This window comes from Felis catus, chromosome A1 (assembly GCF_018350175.1).
Source record: "Felis catus isolate Fca126 chromosome A1, F.catus_Fca126_mat1.0, whole genome shotgun sequence".
In the NCBI taxonomy this organism is placed as follows: Eukaryota; Metazoa; Chordata; class Mammalia; order Carnivora; family Felidae; genus Felis; species Felis catus.
This window is the reverse complement of record NC_058368.1, coordinates 190,064,757-190,083,098: the sequence shown is the minus strand read 5'-3', so window position 1 is coordinate 190,083,098 and position 18,342 is coordinate 190,064,757. Positions and strand designations below refer to the sequence as shown.

Here is an 18,342-nt window from a genome sequence, read left to right as displayed (position 1 = left end):
ACTGATGTAGTCAGCAGTCGCTGAGCACTTAGCCCAGGCTAGGCACAGGTGGGTGCTTTCACACGGAGCACTTCGCGTATGATCACACTTTTGAGGTATGTATTACTCCCGCCATGTAGCAAAAAAAGGCCCCAGGTTCTGGAATTTATCCATTTCCACACATCTAGTAAGCAGCAGAGCTGGGATTTGAACCAGGTCTGTCCAACCAGGCTTTGCGTATTGCATTGCTGATCAATCTATGACTATCAACCCAGAGATCGGCTGGCAGAGTAGACACAGTGGGTAGTTTAGATGATGGATGTTAAACAGGCAGGGGTGTTTGGGTGGGGGCTGATTTCATGAGGAAGCATTTTAGTAGTCAAAGCATTTGATATCCTCAGGCAGTCTCAAAATCCTGAGAAGTTAGAAAAATATCAGATACCAAAGACCTCCCAGGGCTTTTGTGAAGATTCAATGAGGTAATGTACAGAAAGACAGTAACATACAATGCCTAGCATAATTTAAGTACTCGGTAATGTTACCTCCTAGCATGGTTATTATGATTCTCTCTTAGAGAACCTCAAAACCAAGGCAGGGATCAAATGAGAGAATAAGGGTGGGATCTTTCTGCGGACTCAGGGGCACTAATGGATGGCAGTTGTTATCACATAGGGCTCTGGAATCAGAAAGCATACTCAACCCTAGCCTTGGCTCTGCACCTGCCCACCCAGCCCAACAGACCTTGAGCAAGACTCTCCCCATTTGGAAGTGCGTGTTACCCAGCAATAAGATGAGGAGGCTGACCAAGGGTCTTCGCTGTCTCCAAGTACAATAGTGTAGCCTGAGGAGAAACAGAGCAGACGATCCCAGGATCATTCTTTCGTGCCTCTAGTGACCCCAAACCTAATTAAACTAGACTAGCCTGTGTCCAGATACAAAGGTAAGCAGCCCTTCTCAACTGGTCATGGGAAAACCCTTTGCTGTGGCTTTGGGTCTTTCATTGTGGCCTCACAGATGGACTGGTGGTCTCTGTGGGAACTCTTCTGAGGAGTCCTCATGAGATGGACCCTATCCAGGCTGAGCAGTGGGAGATTAACACCAACAAAAAAGAACTGCCAAACCAGACAACATTTCGAATGACAATTTATTTTAATTAAATACAAACAAGGGGGGAAAAAGGCACCATGGCCCATTCAAGTATTTTGCATAGATGTACAAATATTGTAAACAATTAATAGGTGGACAAGAGAGAAGAGGATCTGTTTTCCGTGAACAATCTCCAAATAAAAAGAAAATTCACATGCCCTAGATCCCAGACACAGACGTACACACAGCGGATGGTGTGAGAGGATGAGCAGAAGGGTGGCTCTGGGGACACTGGCTTGGATTCTGCAGAACCCCTCTTAGCAAGCTTCCCTAGGGATGGGGCACCTTTCCAGTTGGCGTTCCCTTGGCTTTCTTGGGTGGCCAGCAGAGCTGTTATATACACATTTAACACAATCCTGACTTTAGAGCTGGTCCCCCATTTAAATCACACAAGTCTTCCATACCCTTTGCCAAAAAAGAACAAATTTGGACATAGGTAAGAGGAGGTTTTATTCAAAAGGATTATGGCAAGAGACAGCGAGGAGCTACTGCAGTATGGAGAAGGGGCTCTCACAACACTATAGGATCTGCAGGCATCTCAGAGCTGGGGCAGAAAAGGGCTTTTACAGGGAGAAGTAAACAATGCTAAAAACAACCGGCAGCAAGTCGGTTCCTGGGTAAAATTCCCACTGAGACAGGCGGATGGGGATGCTAGCTCCCTTGCGGTCCCTTGAGGTTTACTTTTCAGAGATGGCTCCCAGGTTCTTAAGAAAAACATATACAGGGCTGTAAAACTGGCAGGTTAAGTTAGCTTTTAAAAAGATTTCCATACAGCTCCATCTGAACAAAGGACTGGTTAACTCCACCAGCTTTAGCTAGGCTCGTCTCCCCACCAGACTCTGAACTTGGGCCCACCCTCAGCCTGAGCCAACCTACGGCCCTTCTGTAGCAGCCCCCCACAAGGAGGCTGAGTGCAAGGATGCTCCAACTGCAGTTCTTTCTAGTCACATCCACTCCATCCTATCAAATAAAAGGCCCCTTTATGAGCTTTGAGATACTTGCAGATCTTACAAGAGCTCACTTGAGCATTCCCCCCACTGCCAGCACCCTGCCCCGAATGCAAGTTCCCTTGTCTTGTCTTGCAGTAATCCTTTCAAATAAAATCCCTTTTAACCTAAGGCCATATTTGTTTTTATTTGTCACCTCAAAGCAGCACAGGGGCACAGGAAGGAAAAGGGAGCACGCAGTGGTCAGTCTCACTCTTGGGCAGCCTGCTCAGCCTGCCAATACGGTGACTCCCAGTCCCTGGACACAGCCAGAAGTGAAACAGTAAATAGAACCGGCCGCCAAAAGTCTCCATCAAATATAAAAAATTCGACCTTCTTCCAGTTCACAGTACAATTTTATGGGATAGAGGTGGTATTAAAATAACGGAAAACAAAAACAGAAAAAAAAGAAAACACAACCCAGGACTCTTTCTGGTATGGCTCCAGGGAGAGTGGATTTCAGGTTCAAAAGGCTCATGCAGCCACAATGGCTATGGCATTTTCACTTCAGAGCCTTCGACCTCCTGGTATGTGGGAAAAAAGCTAGACATACCACAGGAACGTCTGTGAAGCATGCAGGTGGGCATAAGGGTGACTTTTTTTTTTTTTTTTTGGCCAGGGTGTTTTCACCTTTACTTTTCTGGGACCCAACCTTGAGGCCTGGGGCATTTGGAGTAGCACAATTACATGGAAGGCTGTCCCCTGACCTAATCAGGCAGCAAGGAAGGTGGAAACTGGCTATGGGGATCAACCAGGGCCCTTGTCTGGGAGACAGACGCATGAATATCAGACTACCTGAGGGAAAGGAAACTCATTTTCCTGAGATCTTTCTAAATCTACCTCATGTGTGTCCCCAGGGGTACATTCCAAATCTCCCACTTGTCTAAAACCCGAGAACACATATCGAGCACCTGTTGTGTGCAGAGAACTGTAAGGGGGCCCTGGGTTGGTGGCTGGGGAGTAAAAGCTCAAGCTTCTTCCTTGTATTGAGGTTTTCAAGCGTGAACAACGGCTCACTGCAGGAGGTGGGGACAGCACAGCACCCTTCTGGGGGTGGAGACCGCCACCAGAGAACATCTCCAGTGACAAGTTGTCCAATTTAGCAGAGCACCACAAAGCCTTCCTTTCCTGCTCTGGGGAGGGCAGTACCCGATGCAGTGGCATTTTCCCAGCTGCTCCGAGTTCTTCCTATAAAAGTCAGATAAAGGCAGTGACCAGAAGAAAGAACACGAGGAAGTGGATGATAAAAAGCCTGGTGGCTCCAGCTCTGACTCTGTTCCATCAAGACTGCTGACTGCTACTTCTCTACAGATCTCTAGGGACAGGTCAGCTCTTTGCTCAGAGGGCAACAACCGTGACTCCAATCAGTAACCAGACCTAGGGACAGGCTGGGGTTCTGCCCCCTTTGCTGCCCTCCCTGAGGACCTTACTTAGATTTCCACCAGGGAGTAGAGGGTAAGACACCCTCACTCTGCCTAGGTCACAAAACCCAATGGGAAAAAAAAGCTTCGACCCCCACAGCCATGGCCTGAGTGTCCTCTGGTCAAGAGCCGTGAGAACCACATAGGAAATCCAGTAGCCAACCCTTGCAGCAGGACCCTCACTTGTAACTCACAAGCACCAGGTCTCTGGGAGGCTGGGACTGCTGAAGACCCACTCACCGCAGCACCACACCTTAGGTAGATCTGAGTGGGGAAGGAGAAATTTCTGAAGGGAGAAATCAAAAGCGCCGGGCACTTATTAAGACAAGGAAACAAAAGGCAACCAAGAATGATCCCGAGGTGAGAGCCACAACCTTTGGCATTGGCTCAGAGGAGGCCCAAGCCTGGTGCTCCCTCTGCTGTCTATACTGCCCACAAATAGTACCTGTTGGAGTCAGGGCGACCCGTGTGAATAAGGGGAGGTGGGGGTTTAGAGGGGTGGGAGGGGAGCAGACTTCACTTGCTCACATGTGGCCACAGAGCCAGGAGTGGTGGCCTCGACCAGGCCCTGGACAGGGCCACGGTGGAGGCTGGCCTGACCCCTCTCAATCTTAGAGCTAAAAGGGATGAGTAACTGCCCAGCCTCTGTCAAGCCTGGGACCTTCAAGAGAGATAGAAGAAATGGAAAGCTCTCATGTATTCCCTCCACCACAGGATGTGGATGAATGGCTTCTCCAAGCCAAGTCGTGGGCTGAAGGGCTGAACAGGACTTTTCCCAGCTGGGCCTGTATGGTCATACAGCCCAGACCATCCCCACTGGCACCTCTGAGGTGACAGGCCAACCCAAGGGAGGTTGGAGGAGAAGCTTCCATTTGTCTTCATCTGTGTTCTCTCCTCCCTTCCCTGGGGCAGTATATTGCACAAAACAACATTTTGATGCCACTGGACAGTAGTCTCTCTGGGCCTCCCAGGAAGCCAAGGAGGCACTGAGTCAAGAAGCAGATTTTTGGAGATGCGGTGGTTCTGGGAGGAAGGAAAGAGGGGAGGAGGAGCTTGGAGGTGGCCAGACATGCTTTTTCCAGGTTCCATGGCCACGGATCCTTTGGGATGAGGTGGGGTTCAGAGTCCTCAAGGAAAGGCAGAAACCCCTTTAGAGGGGTTAGATCTTCGGGCCAATCATCCCCCCAGCCCTCTGTGATCTGTATTCAGGAAACTGTGGAAACAAAGAAAGGGGAGGGAGAGAGAGATCAGCCAAATGTTGACCAATGGGGTCAACGGGATCTGTCCTCTTGCTTTTGACAGGTCAGGAGGATAGACCGTCAGCTAGGAGTGGTTTCCCGTAGAAATGTGTCGCCGTGCCTGTGCGTCCAGACTATCAACCCTCCAGTGAGAGGTGAGGTGGTGCCCCCAACCTGAGCTGCAGTTCAGTTTACACATTTCCCAGGCCTGGTGGGAACAGAGGGCAGTGGGCCAGCTTCCTCGCCTCCTCCCCTCTCCCCCAACTTCCAGGACTGGCAGCCTGAGAACATGTCAGCCCCAGGGGAGAGGGAAGAAGATGGGCCATTTGTAAATAGCCTTTCACTAGCCAGCAGTGTATATAAACTAACTGCCTTGACCTTCGCAGCAGCCTGATGGGGCAGACTACTGCTGCGTCTTATTGCCTCTTTCCAGAGAAGGAAGCTGAGACTCAAGAATGATTTGCTCAGGGCTATTCGGCTGGCCAGTTGCAGATCCAGGTTTGAAGGCACCACAGTTCAGACTCCTAAGCATCACCTTTCATATGAAAGAAAAAAAACTCTAACCCTAATTTAACGGATAGTCATGCAGGCACCAGGAAACACTAAGGTTTGGTCCTTGGCTTTTGCTCTGGAAATTCATCCCTGCAAAAAGGAGCATGAATTGGTCTGTTTTCTCAACCACATTCTTGCCTCTTGGAGCCCTCTGACTCCAGCTTATACCTTGAGGGTTTCCACAGACTCACCTTTGGGACAGGTGCTGCCAGAGGCCGGGACTGAAGAGGGGTAGTGGCAGTGGGCCGCAGCATGGAGGCGCCACCTGGCCTGGGGAGGCTCTTACGGCCTGGCACAGGGTTAGCCGGCAGTGCCTTCTGCGGCGGCCGCGGCCTAGAAACATCCTGGGGAGAAAGTCACAAGTCTTACTCAAAGGCCGGAGGGGCCTGTTTGAAAGAAAATGCTCCCGATATATTACAGATCAAAATCAGTTGAGAAAAAAAGGATATACTTTATGGTCTTATTTTTTTTTTAATTTTTTTAAATATTAAACCTTTCATTTTCTTAAACCAGTTTTGTAAAGTGGAAGTGTAATATACATACAAAAATGTGAATCATAAATATACAACTAGATGAATAATCACAAAGGGAGCACACTTTTATAATCCCTACCCGGGGCATGAAATAGAAGATTAACAGCCCCAGAAGCATCTACAGGCCCCTCCGAGGCACTGCACTCCCCTCCTCCCTAAAGGTAGCCCAAAGGGAATCCTTGTAAACGGCAAAGTGGATTATGTCACCATGCCCCCACCACTGCCCCCTTCCCATGGAATGCAGAGCAAAGCCTTGACCAAAGCCTGTGGCACAGTCTGGCCCCTCCTGATTCTCTAGCCTCATCTAACTCCTCAGGCCCCAGAGCCATGACCTTGATGCTCCTTTCTTCTGCGGGACTCTCTGCCATCATAAAACCTCCTATCAGCAGGTTCTTGGACCAGGAAAACTCTCTCCTCTCTCAACCCTCACGGTCTGCCAACTCCTGCTCATCCTTCAGCTCTCACTTCAAATGTCACCTCCTCAGGGAAACTTTCCTAGATTTCTTAGAGTAGATCAACTCTTGCTGTAATTCCTTCTGAGCACCCTGGACCTCTCCTTTATAGCATTGATCACCACTGTAACTACACATGTCTGAGTCCCTTCCCTAGCAGAATATGGGCCCTGGGAGGCACAGATGGCATCTGTTTTGCCCACCAGGGCCTGGTATAGATTAGAAGCTCCTAAATATTTGTAGGGCATAGAGGAGGCTACAAAGTTTCACCACTACCTCTCGAAGGGTGGTCCCTAGAGACCTCCAGAGTGATTACCTAGCTAGAAATGGTGCAGCTGAGATCTGGACTGTGAATGCCCCCAAGACAAGATGATGTTCCCCTCAGCTCGGGGGATCCCAGGGCCTAAGCCAGGACCTGGCACACAGGGTGGTGAAGGGTTTGGAGTCAGACCCGGGTTTGAAGCCTGGCTCTTCCACTTACAAATTCATATGTTGCAGCCGTAAGCCCCAGGACCTCAGAATGTGACTATATTTGGAAATAGGAACTTTAAAGAGGCAATTAAGTTAAAATGAAGCTGTTAGTATGGGACCTAATCCAATCTGACTGGTGTCCTTGTGAGAAGAGGAAATTTGGACACAGGGACATTGGGGCCCAAAGGAAGGACCAATAGAGGGCATGGGAGAAGGGGGTCATCTGCAGACCAGAAACAACCAACCCTACAGAACCCTGATCTTGGGATTTCTAGCCTCCAGAACTGTGGGAAAATAACTTTCTGCTGTTTAAGCCCTTGCTCAGGGGGTCAGTGGGACTCAGGGTCTCTCCAGCTGACGAATGCACTTGCCGCCTCTGCTTGTCATTTCTGACCTCTTGCTCTTCTCCCTTCTTCCCTCTCCTCTTGCTGCCTGTCCTTCCCCTCCCTTTCTGCATGGATATTTTCCATCCCACCCTTGACTCAGATGAGAAAAATGGGAGACAGGCAGATTCACATCATTGGCGACCCAAACCTGATGCTCTCAACTCTGCCGAACCGTGATCCTGCCCTGTGTCCCAGGGAACCTCCCAGAGCTGGTGCCAAACCCACAGATGGGGTCAGCCGGGGTCCCAGTGAAGCCCAAGGAAAGCAGTCCCAGAAGGAAAATAAACAGGTCCTCTGCCCCACTTGAAGGGTCACACCAGAACACACAGGACAGCTCTGGAAGGTACCGTGCTGGGACACTGCCTGGGAAAGATTTGTGCCTATGCCGTGGGAACTCCTGCAAGACAGGCACAGACAGGCCAGGTGAACAGGCTGCTGGCAGGATGACTCACACCTTCCAGGGGCCTCTGTCCCTGACTGCCCTTGAATTAGCATCCTTCGGTAAGACTTCCCGACTAGTGGAAAACTCAATTTGGTGGAATAAGTACTGTGATGAGAGAGGTACAGGGGCACGAAACTCAGGCTTGGGGGTCAGAGAGGGCTTCTGGGGAGGGGGGAGTGACAAGTAGGAGGAGATCTGAGGATGAACAGGGCTGGCCATGCAAAAGGAGGAAAGAGTGTGCCAGTCAGAAGACAAAGCATTCCCAAAGGCCTAGAGGAGAGAAAAAGCACAGCAAACTGAAAGAAGTTCATTGAGGGCACTGGGTAGGTAGTGGCGTGTCAGAAAACAAGCCAACCAGGAAGGAAATCCTCTGCAGTTCAGGGGCTTCCTGGGGAGTAAACTTCCCCAAGGTCACCTCTCTCACCCTCTGTGTGCCCCTGCATTCACCAGGATGCAGGGGAAGTGGCCGCTCACGACTCAGTGAGCTCCATCTTCACAGCCTCTGTCATTCCTTGCTGCCAGTGGCCTTGAAAACAGCATTGCTGAGAATCTGCTTACCTGGGAGAGGATGCAATTTGGTGCCGGGGGAACTGGCCGGCTGGGAGGAGGCCTCCTGGATGACTCTTTCCTCTCTACTTGGGACCCGGCCCCTGGGGAGCTCCTAGCAGCCCTGCTGAGGTGCGTTGGCAATGGTGCAGGTGGGGATCCACCATGAAGATAGTCTGGAGGGGGCCGAGGAGGAGGTTGGGAGGGCTTCCGTGGGGTTTCAGGGGTGTTGGTCACCTGTATGCATAAGACAAGGAATGTCTGAGAAACAGGAGCCCTCAAGATACTGAAAAAACTCAAGGAAGGGTGTCCCTGTGTGTCTCACTGAGAAGACCAGAGACCAAAGGAAGGACATGCTGACCTGCCAAATCTCCAGGTTCCCAGAGGTCAGGTACAAATCTTTAAAGTCATTAGGGGATGTCGGAACCAACTGAATCTCTCTCAAGCCAAGTTTGGCTTTTTTACCAATCCCACAGGCCCACAGAGCCTTAGGAAAATCCAGCAGGGTACTGAGGGATAAAGGAAAAGCGGCAAAATTCAATGGTACAGAGCCCTTACCTTTCGCTTGCCCTGGGGAGTCTGCAACTTAAACGTTGGGTTAGCATGGCCAGTTCCACTGTTCTGAGACACCCTGAAGGGACAACTGGTAACAAGGAATGGGGGAGAAGGAAAAGGGGAAATGTTCATCAAGGGTCACTGCCTGAGTTCCCTCTGGCTCAGAATGGTCCAGCAAGCAGCTAAATCTCCCCAAGTCTTCTCTGGAGAAGTGAAGACTCCCTACATATGGAGACACTGTGTGGCCAGTGGAGAACTCTCACGTAAAGAGTTGCCCCTTACAAAACAGAGTTTTCCTCATCACCTTCTCTTTACCCTTTTAAGAACTTGCTCCCTCAAGGAGACACAAGGATGTCACCAGCCATCAACCAATTCCCTTCAGGCATAGATCCAGAAAGACTTGGGATTTTTAAATCCTTCCATGAAAAGTATAATTTAATAGGGGACTCAAAAAGTACACATCCCCAGGATCCAAAGGAATGAATCACTGGGAGGAAAAGAAAGCCTTTGTCTTGAGTCGATATCCAGCCACCCCCCCATCCCCCCCCCCCCCCCCCCCCGCCTGACTTAGGTTAGTCCACCTGTATTGCCTCAGTTTTCTGCTCTTTAAAATGGAAATCAAATCAATTACAAAAAAGATGGCAAACAGATTTCATTTTACATTTCAACTTGAACTGGTTAGGGGCAGTCTGATGAAAAGGATTCTGAAGTGACAACCAGTAGAGAATATTTAGAGTAAGATCAATTAGTAATGTTTGCCACATTGGTGAAGCAAGGCAGAAGGGAAGATGGCGGCATGTACTGTTCATTTGCCTTCCCTGACTTAGACCCACTATCACCAGTTGTTTTTACCCGGTTCTGCTTACAGAAAGCTTTATGGTCCATCAATGGACCCAAGTCCTTCATGGCACCCCATCATACCTGAACTGTTGCCTCAACTTGGAAGGGAGGGCTAGAGGCTTGAGCTGGCCCAGTTTGTTGTTCTGTTTACAGTAGTGGTACATCAGCATAAGGAATGCCAGCACAAATATGGCCGTGAACACTCCAGCTATCACAGGACCAGCACCTTCCAGAAAGAGAACCCAAATTAGAAATTTAGAAGCTATTTGGGCTGCAGCAGTGGAATTCAAACACTGTATTCCTGATTCTTCTTCAGATATTTTATTTGCACCCAATTTGTATTATTTATTTTAACTTACGAAGTATAATAAACACACACACATTATGTACCCCTAGAAAACCGCTAATATTAGCTTAAACAGCCAGGTCAACTTGCTTTGTGCAGACCTCATAGTGAAGCTTCTTCAGACACTTCTGTTTAATTTAAAAGTTCCTTTTGAGGCAAGGAGTTCAAGTTCTATTATTATTTACCACTAGCTTTTAGCCTGAATCATGGTTTTTCTGGACACAAAGCAACCAACCCCAAATGCTGAGAGGCTGAGACCAACCTAGGACTAAAAGTCTCATGGATAATCCACAATTTCATATTTGGTTTTATCAAAGCTGCCTCAATTGTCACAAATTACAAATTTAAATGTACAATGTACATTTAAATGTACAATTTAAATGTACAGACACACTACTTTTGTCTGTTTTATAAACTAGAGTTTCTTCTGTAAGAGATTTTGTTCACACAAAAGTACTTTGGTATTAAAAAAAAAAAAAACAAAAAACTTGGAAACCAAAGGGCTAGAATCTCTGTGGTTTACACTAAAAACTGTAGTACATTTTTTCTGGTTGTCTGTTTCTCCATTTGAAGCTTGTTCATCCAGGGAATCTGAACCATTATCATGTGCCCCAGGTTCATGATTGTTTTTATGTGGCTGAGAAGGACAGGTTGTCACTCCACTATCCAAAACTAGATGAGATCATTCAGTAACCTCTGATCTGTCTCAATCTCTCTTACAACCAAGCAGTGTTGCCCTCCTCAGTAGAAATGAGAGAGAAAGAGCAACTGACATGAGCCCCACAGCAGGCTGCCAGCCTTAGCCACTCTCCCACTTGGCCCTTCTTTTGTGTTCCTTCGTCTACAAAATCAGGATAATGGAGCTGACTCATTCTTTCTCTACAACAGGCCACCCACCCAACCTCACAAAAATGGGCAGAGGCTCTGAGCAGGCCAGGCACTCACTCTCAGGGGGCATGGGCCCACTGTCGATGCTGCCCCCCTGGCCGGGGGTGTTGCAGAAGGGTGGGGCCCAGCCTCGGAAGCAGTGGCAGTTCTGGTTGTTGTTGCAAACCTGAAGCGAGGGAAGGGCACAGGTGTCAGCACCCTGGAGAGGTCCGGCCTCCCCTAGGGCCTGCCCCCCACCCCCGCCCCGCCCCAGTGGACATCAGTGCAGGGGAACCCCGGAATCCCCCGGGGGCACACGCACCCCATGGCCATTGCACTTCTTCCCACAGCCTTCCGTTTCAAAGAAGGAGGTGTTCCTGCACTGCCCCTCGAAGCAAATCTGTATTGAGGAGGAAACCAAACTGTCAGTGCCATAGAAGGGACACTGGTTAGCAATCAGGAGATGGGGGTTTTACACTTAGGACATACGGGACTCGAAAATGCAACTCACTTCAGGTTATTTATTACACTGAAAAATTGAAAATGACCTCAAAACCAAGGACAGGATGATAGTTAACTAAATTCTGCTATTAATTTTGTGATGAGGGAGAAAATAATAAACATTATATTATTAAGACATTATATTTAATATAACAAATAGATGTTATTACATTCTATATTAATATGTTGGTTATATGTTACTTAAGTGTATATTAATATGCATTAATTTTAATATTGTCCTTAAAAATAATGATGGTGACAGCAGTCTACTCTGTGCTATACCAAATAAATGCTTCACATGTTTTTTCTAATTTCCTTCTCAGTTAACTCTGAGATAGGTGCCTTTATCTTCCCAAGGCTCCTGGACTAGAGTCTAGTCCATTTCTTAAGTCATATAATAATTCATGATGAGGACAAAAGTGATAACAGCTAGCCCTTCTAAGTGGTTTACAGGGATTATCTCATTTAATCCTTACAACAGTTCTCTGGGGTGGGTCATGCTATTACTGACATGTCTTATAATGGAAGCCATGGAGACACAGAGAGGCTGGGAAGCTGGGATTTGAGCCCAGGCACCTTTCCTCCAGAGCTCACATCTCTCAGTCACTCCCCTCTCCCTTGAGTGAGACTGGGACTCACATGGTTGTAGCCACACTTGGTCCCGGTCATCACCAGGCCCGGGTCCAGCATGTCCCCCTCCTCCTCAGGACCACGGTAGACATGGGTGCCCCGGCATCGGATCTGCCTCCCGTTCAAGATGATAGTGGTGTCGATGGGCACTGCATTGGACTCCAGGGGCCGGGCCTCAGAGCTTTGACACTGGATCTTCCCACACTTGGCATCTCTGAGCCCAAGAGAGAGGGGGAGGGAAGGAGGTAGAATCAGAGGAGGGGAAGAACTGGGGGACAGAAGAGCTTCAATCTTTCATTGCTCAGGAGAGCAGGCGTGGATAGGGGAGGGGCCGAGGAGCAACGAGTGTGCCCTAGGGACCCAGCAGGAGAGATCTCATGTGAACTTAGACTAACGATAGAAAATTAGATCCTTGTCCCCAAGCAGATCTGTGCCAGAGAGCTGGCCTTGGGAAGTCCTCTTTACTGCAAGGACAACAGCCTTACCTGAGCAACCTGCCCCTTATGCTCCACCCACCCCCCTGCACCCAGGAGCTACAGCCAGAAGCCTGGTGTCATCTCCACTCCCCATTCTCCCTCACTCCTGCATTCAAGTAATTCCCAAGCCCTGTCAATCCTCCCTCATATATATTTACCCCAAATCATATCTCCATCCTTTTGTCACCTGGACACCAAGAAACTGATCTCCCTGCTTTCAGCCTTGCCTCCACTGATGTCTAATTTCCAAACTCCTCTCAAGCTAAAGTCCAAATTCCCCTAGTCATGCATTCAAGGCTTTTCATGATCTGGTCCCCCTGCTCAACTGTCCAGGTTTGTTTCTCAGTAGCTCCCTCTCCACTGTACCCCAACATTGTACTTGAACTATAACAAAGTTATCAGCTGCTTTTCCCACCAGTTTTCCTCTACTCATCTATCTACTCTCCCTCGTACCAGCACAAATCCTTATCTTGTTCAACTGGATAATTTCTCCAGATCTCAGCTTAAGCACAGTTTCCCTTGGGACACCACCTTGACCTCCTAAGACCAGATTGGGTGGCTCTCTCCACATTTCCATTATCATACAGTATCATTTATTAAAAGTTCCATGTACTCAGCATAGTATCTGGCACACAGCAAACCTTCAACAGATAGATGGATGGATGGATGGATGGATGGAGGATTGGGTGGATAGTTGGTGGAAGGAAGGAAGGAAGGAAGGAAGGAAGGAAGGAAGGAAGGAAATGAATGACAGGGTATTCAGATGAGGGTATAATTAGCATTCCACAGAAATGACCCAAGAGAGCTGATTCCCTGCTCAACTGTAAGAAGGATCCAAAAGGAAGTCTGACCAGCTTTCTAGGAAGCACTGCCATTGATACCCTCCCTTTGACTTCCTTAGGCTGAATGGTATATCATCCAAGAACAGGCCTGGAACAGCTGTCTGACTCTGACAATTTACTTAAAGACCCAAGTGGCTGAGGTGGACAGGAGTGAGGACAGAACAGAAACTGCTCTGTCACTCCTCATCTTATGGGGTCAGCCCTATGGTCATCACCTCATGTTGCACTTCTTGTGTTCCCCATTCATGTCCTTCCCGCAGTTTCCAAAGGTGTCCCCTGCCACATTCACCTTCTCAAAGCAGAGATCGGGAGCGGGCCGGGCTCCTGGGTGGGCAAGAAACATTTATCAGCACACTAGCCAACTTTAGGAGAAGTCAGAAGCCCCTTAAAGTACAAAGCTAGCCCTTGGTAAAATCATGAAGTTAAGAACATTTTTTGGGTGGGGAGGGAATGTTGAGCTTTTTCTTCCTGTATCCCCATCAGATTATTCCACCCCCAACTTCTCATCAAGACCTACTCATAGAAAAGGATGTTATATCAATTCTTTATACCTTACTGAGATTGTATACCTGTGGGCGGTTTGTGTGCTAAACCTACTGTCTAATTAAAAAGCCCTGTTCCATTTTAGATTTTAAAATAGGTAATATACGCACAAAATTATAAAGAAATAAAGCATGTCTTGATATTTCTAACTAGCCATTCCAGCTCCTACTTCCCCACAACCTGGAGAAGCCATCACAATTAACAATGTATCTTCTATCTTGTATCTATCTTGTGTATCTTCCAGAGATATCTATCTAATTAAAAATGGCAGCAGTGTTTTTTTCACTTAATCTATTGTACGAAATGGGTTTATTCAGTACATATAGAGTTGCCTCTTTCTTTCATTCAGCTGCACAGGGTTCCACTACAGGGATGTACCAGACTTAATTGGTCCCTACCGGAGGATATATAGGTTGCTATTGCTATTACTAACAATGTTGCAGTGAATATCCTTATAAACCTATCTTCACATACATGTGCAAATAGAAGTGTAGGGTATACTCTTAAGTAGCAGAATAGATTGGTCCAGTTGTATGGTACCTATAATTATTATTAAATTAATTTGATTAATTAAATAATTATGTTAATTTTTCAGTCTTTGTCAATCTGATATATGAAAAATCTCATTTCATAGTAGTTATAATCTGCTTAATATGAGTGAGGTTAAATATCTTTTCATAGCTAAGGGTCATTTGCATTTCCTTTTCTGTCTCCATGATCTGCGCATTCTTCTGTTGGGTTATTCTTACGCATTTACCCACTATGAGAATTTAAAGCATCAAGGAACTAGTAAGAACACTGTCCACTGTCTCTCTCTGAAAGCCTACCCTGAGTCAAGGGGAAATAAAAAGGGAGTATCTAGAGATGCGATTTTGAAACCAAGGATCTAAGCTATGCTGAGGGCATGAAGGGGGAGGCTGGCTTGGAAGTGGTGAGGCAGGAGGAGGGACATTCCCTGTAGGAGAGTCCTTACCAGGCCCCCACAACTGCTGGCACTGCTCCTGGTAGGTGAGGCACATGCCATTGTAGCAGTAGGCCTGGCCGCCCTCGCAGGGAGTGCCGTCCATCTGGTAGAAGTTGGTGGGGCATTGGGGAGACTTGCCCGTGCAGAATTCTGGGAGATCACACTGCCGTGCCTGTTCACGGCACAGGGTCCCAGGGGCCAGCAGCTGGATCGAGGAAAGAGAGGGGAAAAACAGTCAATTTCCCACAGGACCTCAACCCTATAGCAAAGGATTCATGAGCATCACTTTTGTGGAACACAATTCCCCATTTCCATTATTCCAGAGACCGTTATTTTGCATGACCTCGTTAGCTCAAATCATCATCATCAAACTTACAATATGAATAACGACTCAGAGTTTTCATGGTGTTTTCACAAATGCTAGCTCATTTTCTCTTCTAAGTTTTAAGAAGTAGATAAGAAAAAAAAAAGAAGTAGATAAGAATCATATATATGCGACAACTTACAGTTTACTAAGTAAACTGCTTTACTAATAACAGCTACTTTTATGGAGCTCCCATGTTTAAGTGCCCAGTACAAATATTCCCTCATTTACTTTTCATGAGAGTCCTAGGTAATATGATATAATTATCCCTATTTTACAGATGATGAAACCTGAGGCAGACGAGGTTAAGCAATGTATCAAAAGTCTCATGGGTAGTGAGTGACTGAAGAGCCAGGCCCACTAATATATACACACAAATGTGTGTCCACACATGCACATACACGCACTAAGCTAGTATTCACAACATCTCTGAATTTACAAAGCACTTTAGCAATAATATATCCCCATTATGGAGCCAAGCACTGGGCTAAGTTATACATACTTATCCTATGTGATCCTCACAATATCCATGAGGCAGAAGCTGCTATTTGCCTCTTTCTGAAGATAAAATAACCCAATCAATAGCACACCTTGGGCAAATGGTAAAGACTAAGTTTCCAGCTTCCCTTTGGATTTTTCAGCTTCCCTTCCACTGGGTGCTCAGATGGTTAGTAGGCTGCCACCAAATTGCATTACCAGAGCTTGGACTGAAGGTCTCAGACTCTAAGCCTCATCTTTCTGCACACGCTTCTCTCCAGAGAATCCTTTCTGAGACTCAAACTGAATGGGCACTGTCCATACATACTTATTCTTCAGGCCAACGTCCAAGACTCAAAGGGCCCCGCCCAGCACAACCTCCATGGGGAGACACCAGGTCTACTCTAGAGTCAAACCTAATGGTGAGTTTCCCCAGGCCTGCAAAGAAAGGTTCATCTGAGAATAGTGCCCTCCCTACTTCCAGGCGACCCCACGCAGGGGAGAGAGAAGGCAGAGAATGGGCCCAGCTGAGCAGCTTGGCAAAAGCATGGAGCCTCAGCTGCAAGGGTGGGCACTGGCCGTGTGTGGAGGAGGAAGACGCAGGACAAATCTCTACCACCAAGGAGCAGGATGGAGATGGAGAGGACCCACCTGGAGCCAGCCTGCCTAGATTCAAATCCCAGCTCCTTAATCAGCAGTGGGACCTGGGGCAGCTACTTAACCTCTCTGGGCTAGGACAGAGTAAATGGGGATAATAACTTTCTCATGGGATTGTTAGAATGAATGCATTCAAACAGAGCACTTGAACAGCATCTAGCACATAATGAGCACTTAGCAAGTGGTAAGTGGAAACATTAAGTCCACAATTCCTAGTCAAAACTTTGGGGCCAGATGGGCTCAGACTCCTCAGATTTCAGAAAGCAGACATAACACATATGTACATACACATGTATGTATATGTATATACATGCTTTCATTACATATGTATATTATATAACCCCCAGCAGGGCCTGGGGTTATACTTTATAACCAAACACATTAATATTTCTGCGACATTATAAATATTCACTTTAAGTGTGTCTTTTTTCTTAAGTTTATTTATTTTGAGAGAGAGAGGCACAGAGAGAGAGGGAGATAGACAATCCCAAGCAGGCTCCACACTGCCAGTGCAGAGCTTGAGCCAGGGCTCGATCTCACCAACTGAGAGATCATGACCTGAGCTGAAATCAAGGGTCAGACACTTAACCAACTGAGCCACCCAGACACCCCTGGACACTTATTTTTAGAAGAAACATCTTCCAGGTGGTACAGCCCTCTGAGCTGATTTGAACCCAGTGAGGCATGGCACAGGAAATGGTAAACTTGGACCAAGTGGCATCCCAGCTCCATGTTTCTGAAACTTTGATGCCATCATTTCCCCACCATGGAGGCTGAATTCTGGCCACCAGCTCCCAGCAGAGCAATGGGCTGTCCGGTCAGAACCCCGGGCAGGGGGCAGTGGGGAGGGCCTCCTACCTTACACTGGTGACAGCAGGCACCGTGGGCACACTCCGCGCCTTCTCTCAGGGTGCAATTAGAGGCATTGCAGCAAGGGTTGTTACATTCCTAAGGAGGCAAGGGGGAGTGGCCGTGAACCTCGGGGGCAGCAGGGCAGGGAGACAGGGGTCAGGGTGCGGTGAGGCCTCTCACCCACCTCCCACATTTCCTCACCCTTCCCCCATATGCCCCTGGGGCCCAAGCTCCCCAGAAAGTCTTTACCAATAATTTCACTTTATAAGTTTATCATGAAGGCAACGTATACTGATCACAGAAAATACGCAAATGCATAATCATCAATAACATCACAACTCAGACACAACTACATTTTGAGTGTGAATATTTACCCAGGCCTTTTCCCTTTCACATATATAGATATATACTTATTTTGCAAAATCCTAGTATCCATACTGCTTTTTAACGTAATACAATATGTACATTTCTTCCTGAAATCCTATAATCTTCAAAAACATGATTTGTAGCATAAACTTATACTACATAGGAATACTGAGATTTTTCTCATCCCCAATAGAACAGTCAGAGACCCTGTCTTCTATTGCTGCCCTCTGGGTCCCCACACATTCCCAGCGGCTTTAATCTCATTTAAAAAATGGCCATCAAAAGCAAGGGCATGCGGGAACAACTTCCGAACACAGTTTATGTCAGTCCTGGGGCCTGCTTCCTCAGACTTCTCTCACTATCTGCAGCTCTTCCTCAGCCCGCACTGGCCCAGATCTTTCTGGGAAAGAAGGTCTCCAGGGGTTCCATGTTCTCCTCTCTTCCTTCTTGCCTTATGGGTCCTGATTTGCTGATGTATAACATGAGACTTAAAAAGATGATGAGACACCCCAATGACTCTAAGTGTCCTTATCCCACTCCTACTATGTTCACAGGCCTATTCTAAACCATTTCTTGACAATGTGCCAGGCTCCACATGCACAGGTCCATCACAGCCTTGTGAGGAAGGATTGCTCCCAATTCATAGACGGGGAAATGCAGCTCAGACAGGTCCTATGGCTGGTCAGGGCACACACCCGGCAAGTGGTGAAGCTGAATTCAAGCCATGTCTGCCTGGGGCTTGTCCCATGCTTATGAACCATATCATAACCATAATGGTCCAGGTGTAGCATGTCGGAGACATGCATCCCATGCTTGGCTATGATGCTCATCTGCTTGTTTCCCTAGGAGAAGGAATAAGGACACTTTCCTTCCATTAACCTCCTACCATCCTGGGCCCCAGGCAGACTGT

At 47.5% G+C, this 18,342-nt stretch overlaps 1 protein-coding gene across 1 annotated transcript in view; it reads right to left on the bottom strand.

The window, feature by feature from the left end:
* Positions 1 to 1,105: 1,105 nt before the first annotated feature.
* The window catches only part of ADAM19 (ADAM metallopeptidase domain 19), an 80,718-nt gene continuing 63,481 nt past the window's right edge, over positions 1,106 to 18,342 (bottom strand). Inside the window, exons 13-23 of the mRNA XM_011286766.3 lie at positions 17,073 to 17,162; positions 14,726 to 14,921; positions 13,425 to 13,533; positions 11,901 to 12,105; positions 11,083 to 11,160; positions 10,839 to 10,947; positions 9,629 to 9,773; positions 8,711 to 8,795; positions 8,165 to 8,389; positions 5,514 to 5,666; positions 1,106 to 4,745 (exon numbers count right to left, since the gene is read on the bottom strand). Coding sequence (XP_011285068.2) covers positions 4,692 to 4,745; positions 5,514 to 5,666; positions 8,165 to 8,389; positions 8,711 to 8,795; positions 9,629 to 9,773; positions 10,839 to 10,947; positions 11,083 to 11,160; positions 11,901 to 12,105; positions 13,425 to 13,533; positions 14,726 to 14,921; positions 17,073 to 17,162 — 1,449 coding nt within the window. The 3' untranslated portion in view covers positions 1,106 to 4,691. The remainder of the gene's footprint in view (positions 4,746 to 5,513; positions 5,667 to 8,164; positions 8,390 to 8,710; positions 8,796 to 9,628; positions 9,774 to 10,838; positions 10,948 to 11,082; positions 11,161 to 11,900; positions 12,106 to 13,424; positions 13,534 to 14,725; positions 14,922 to 17,072; positions 17,163 to 18,342) is intronic.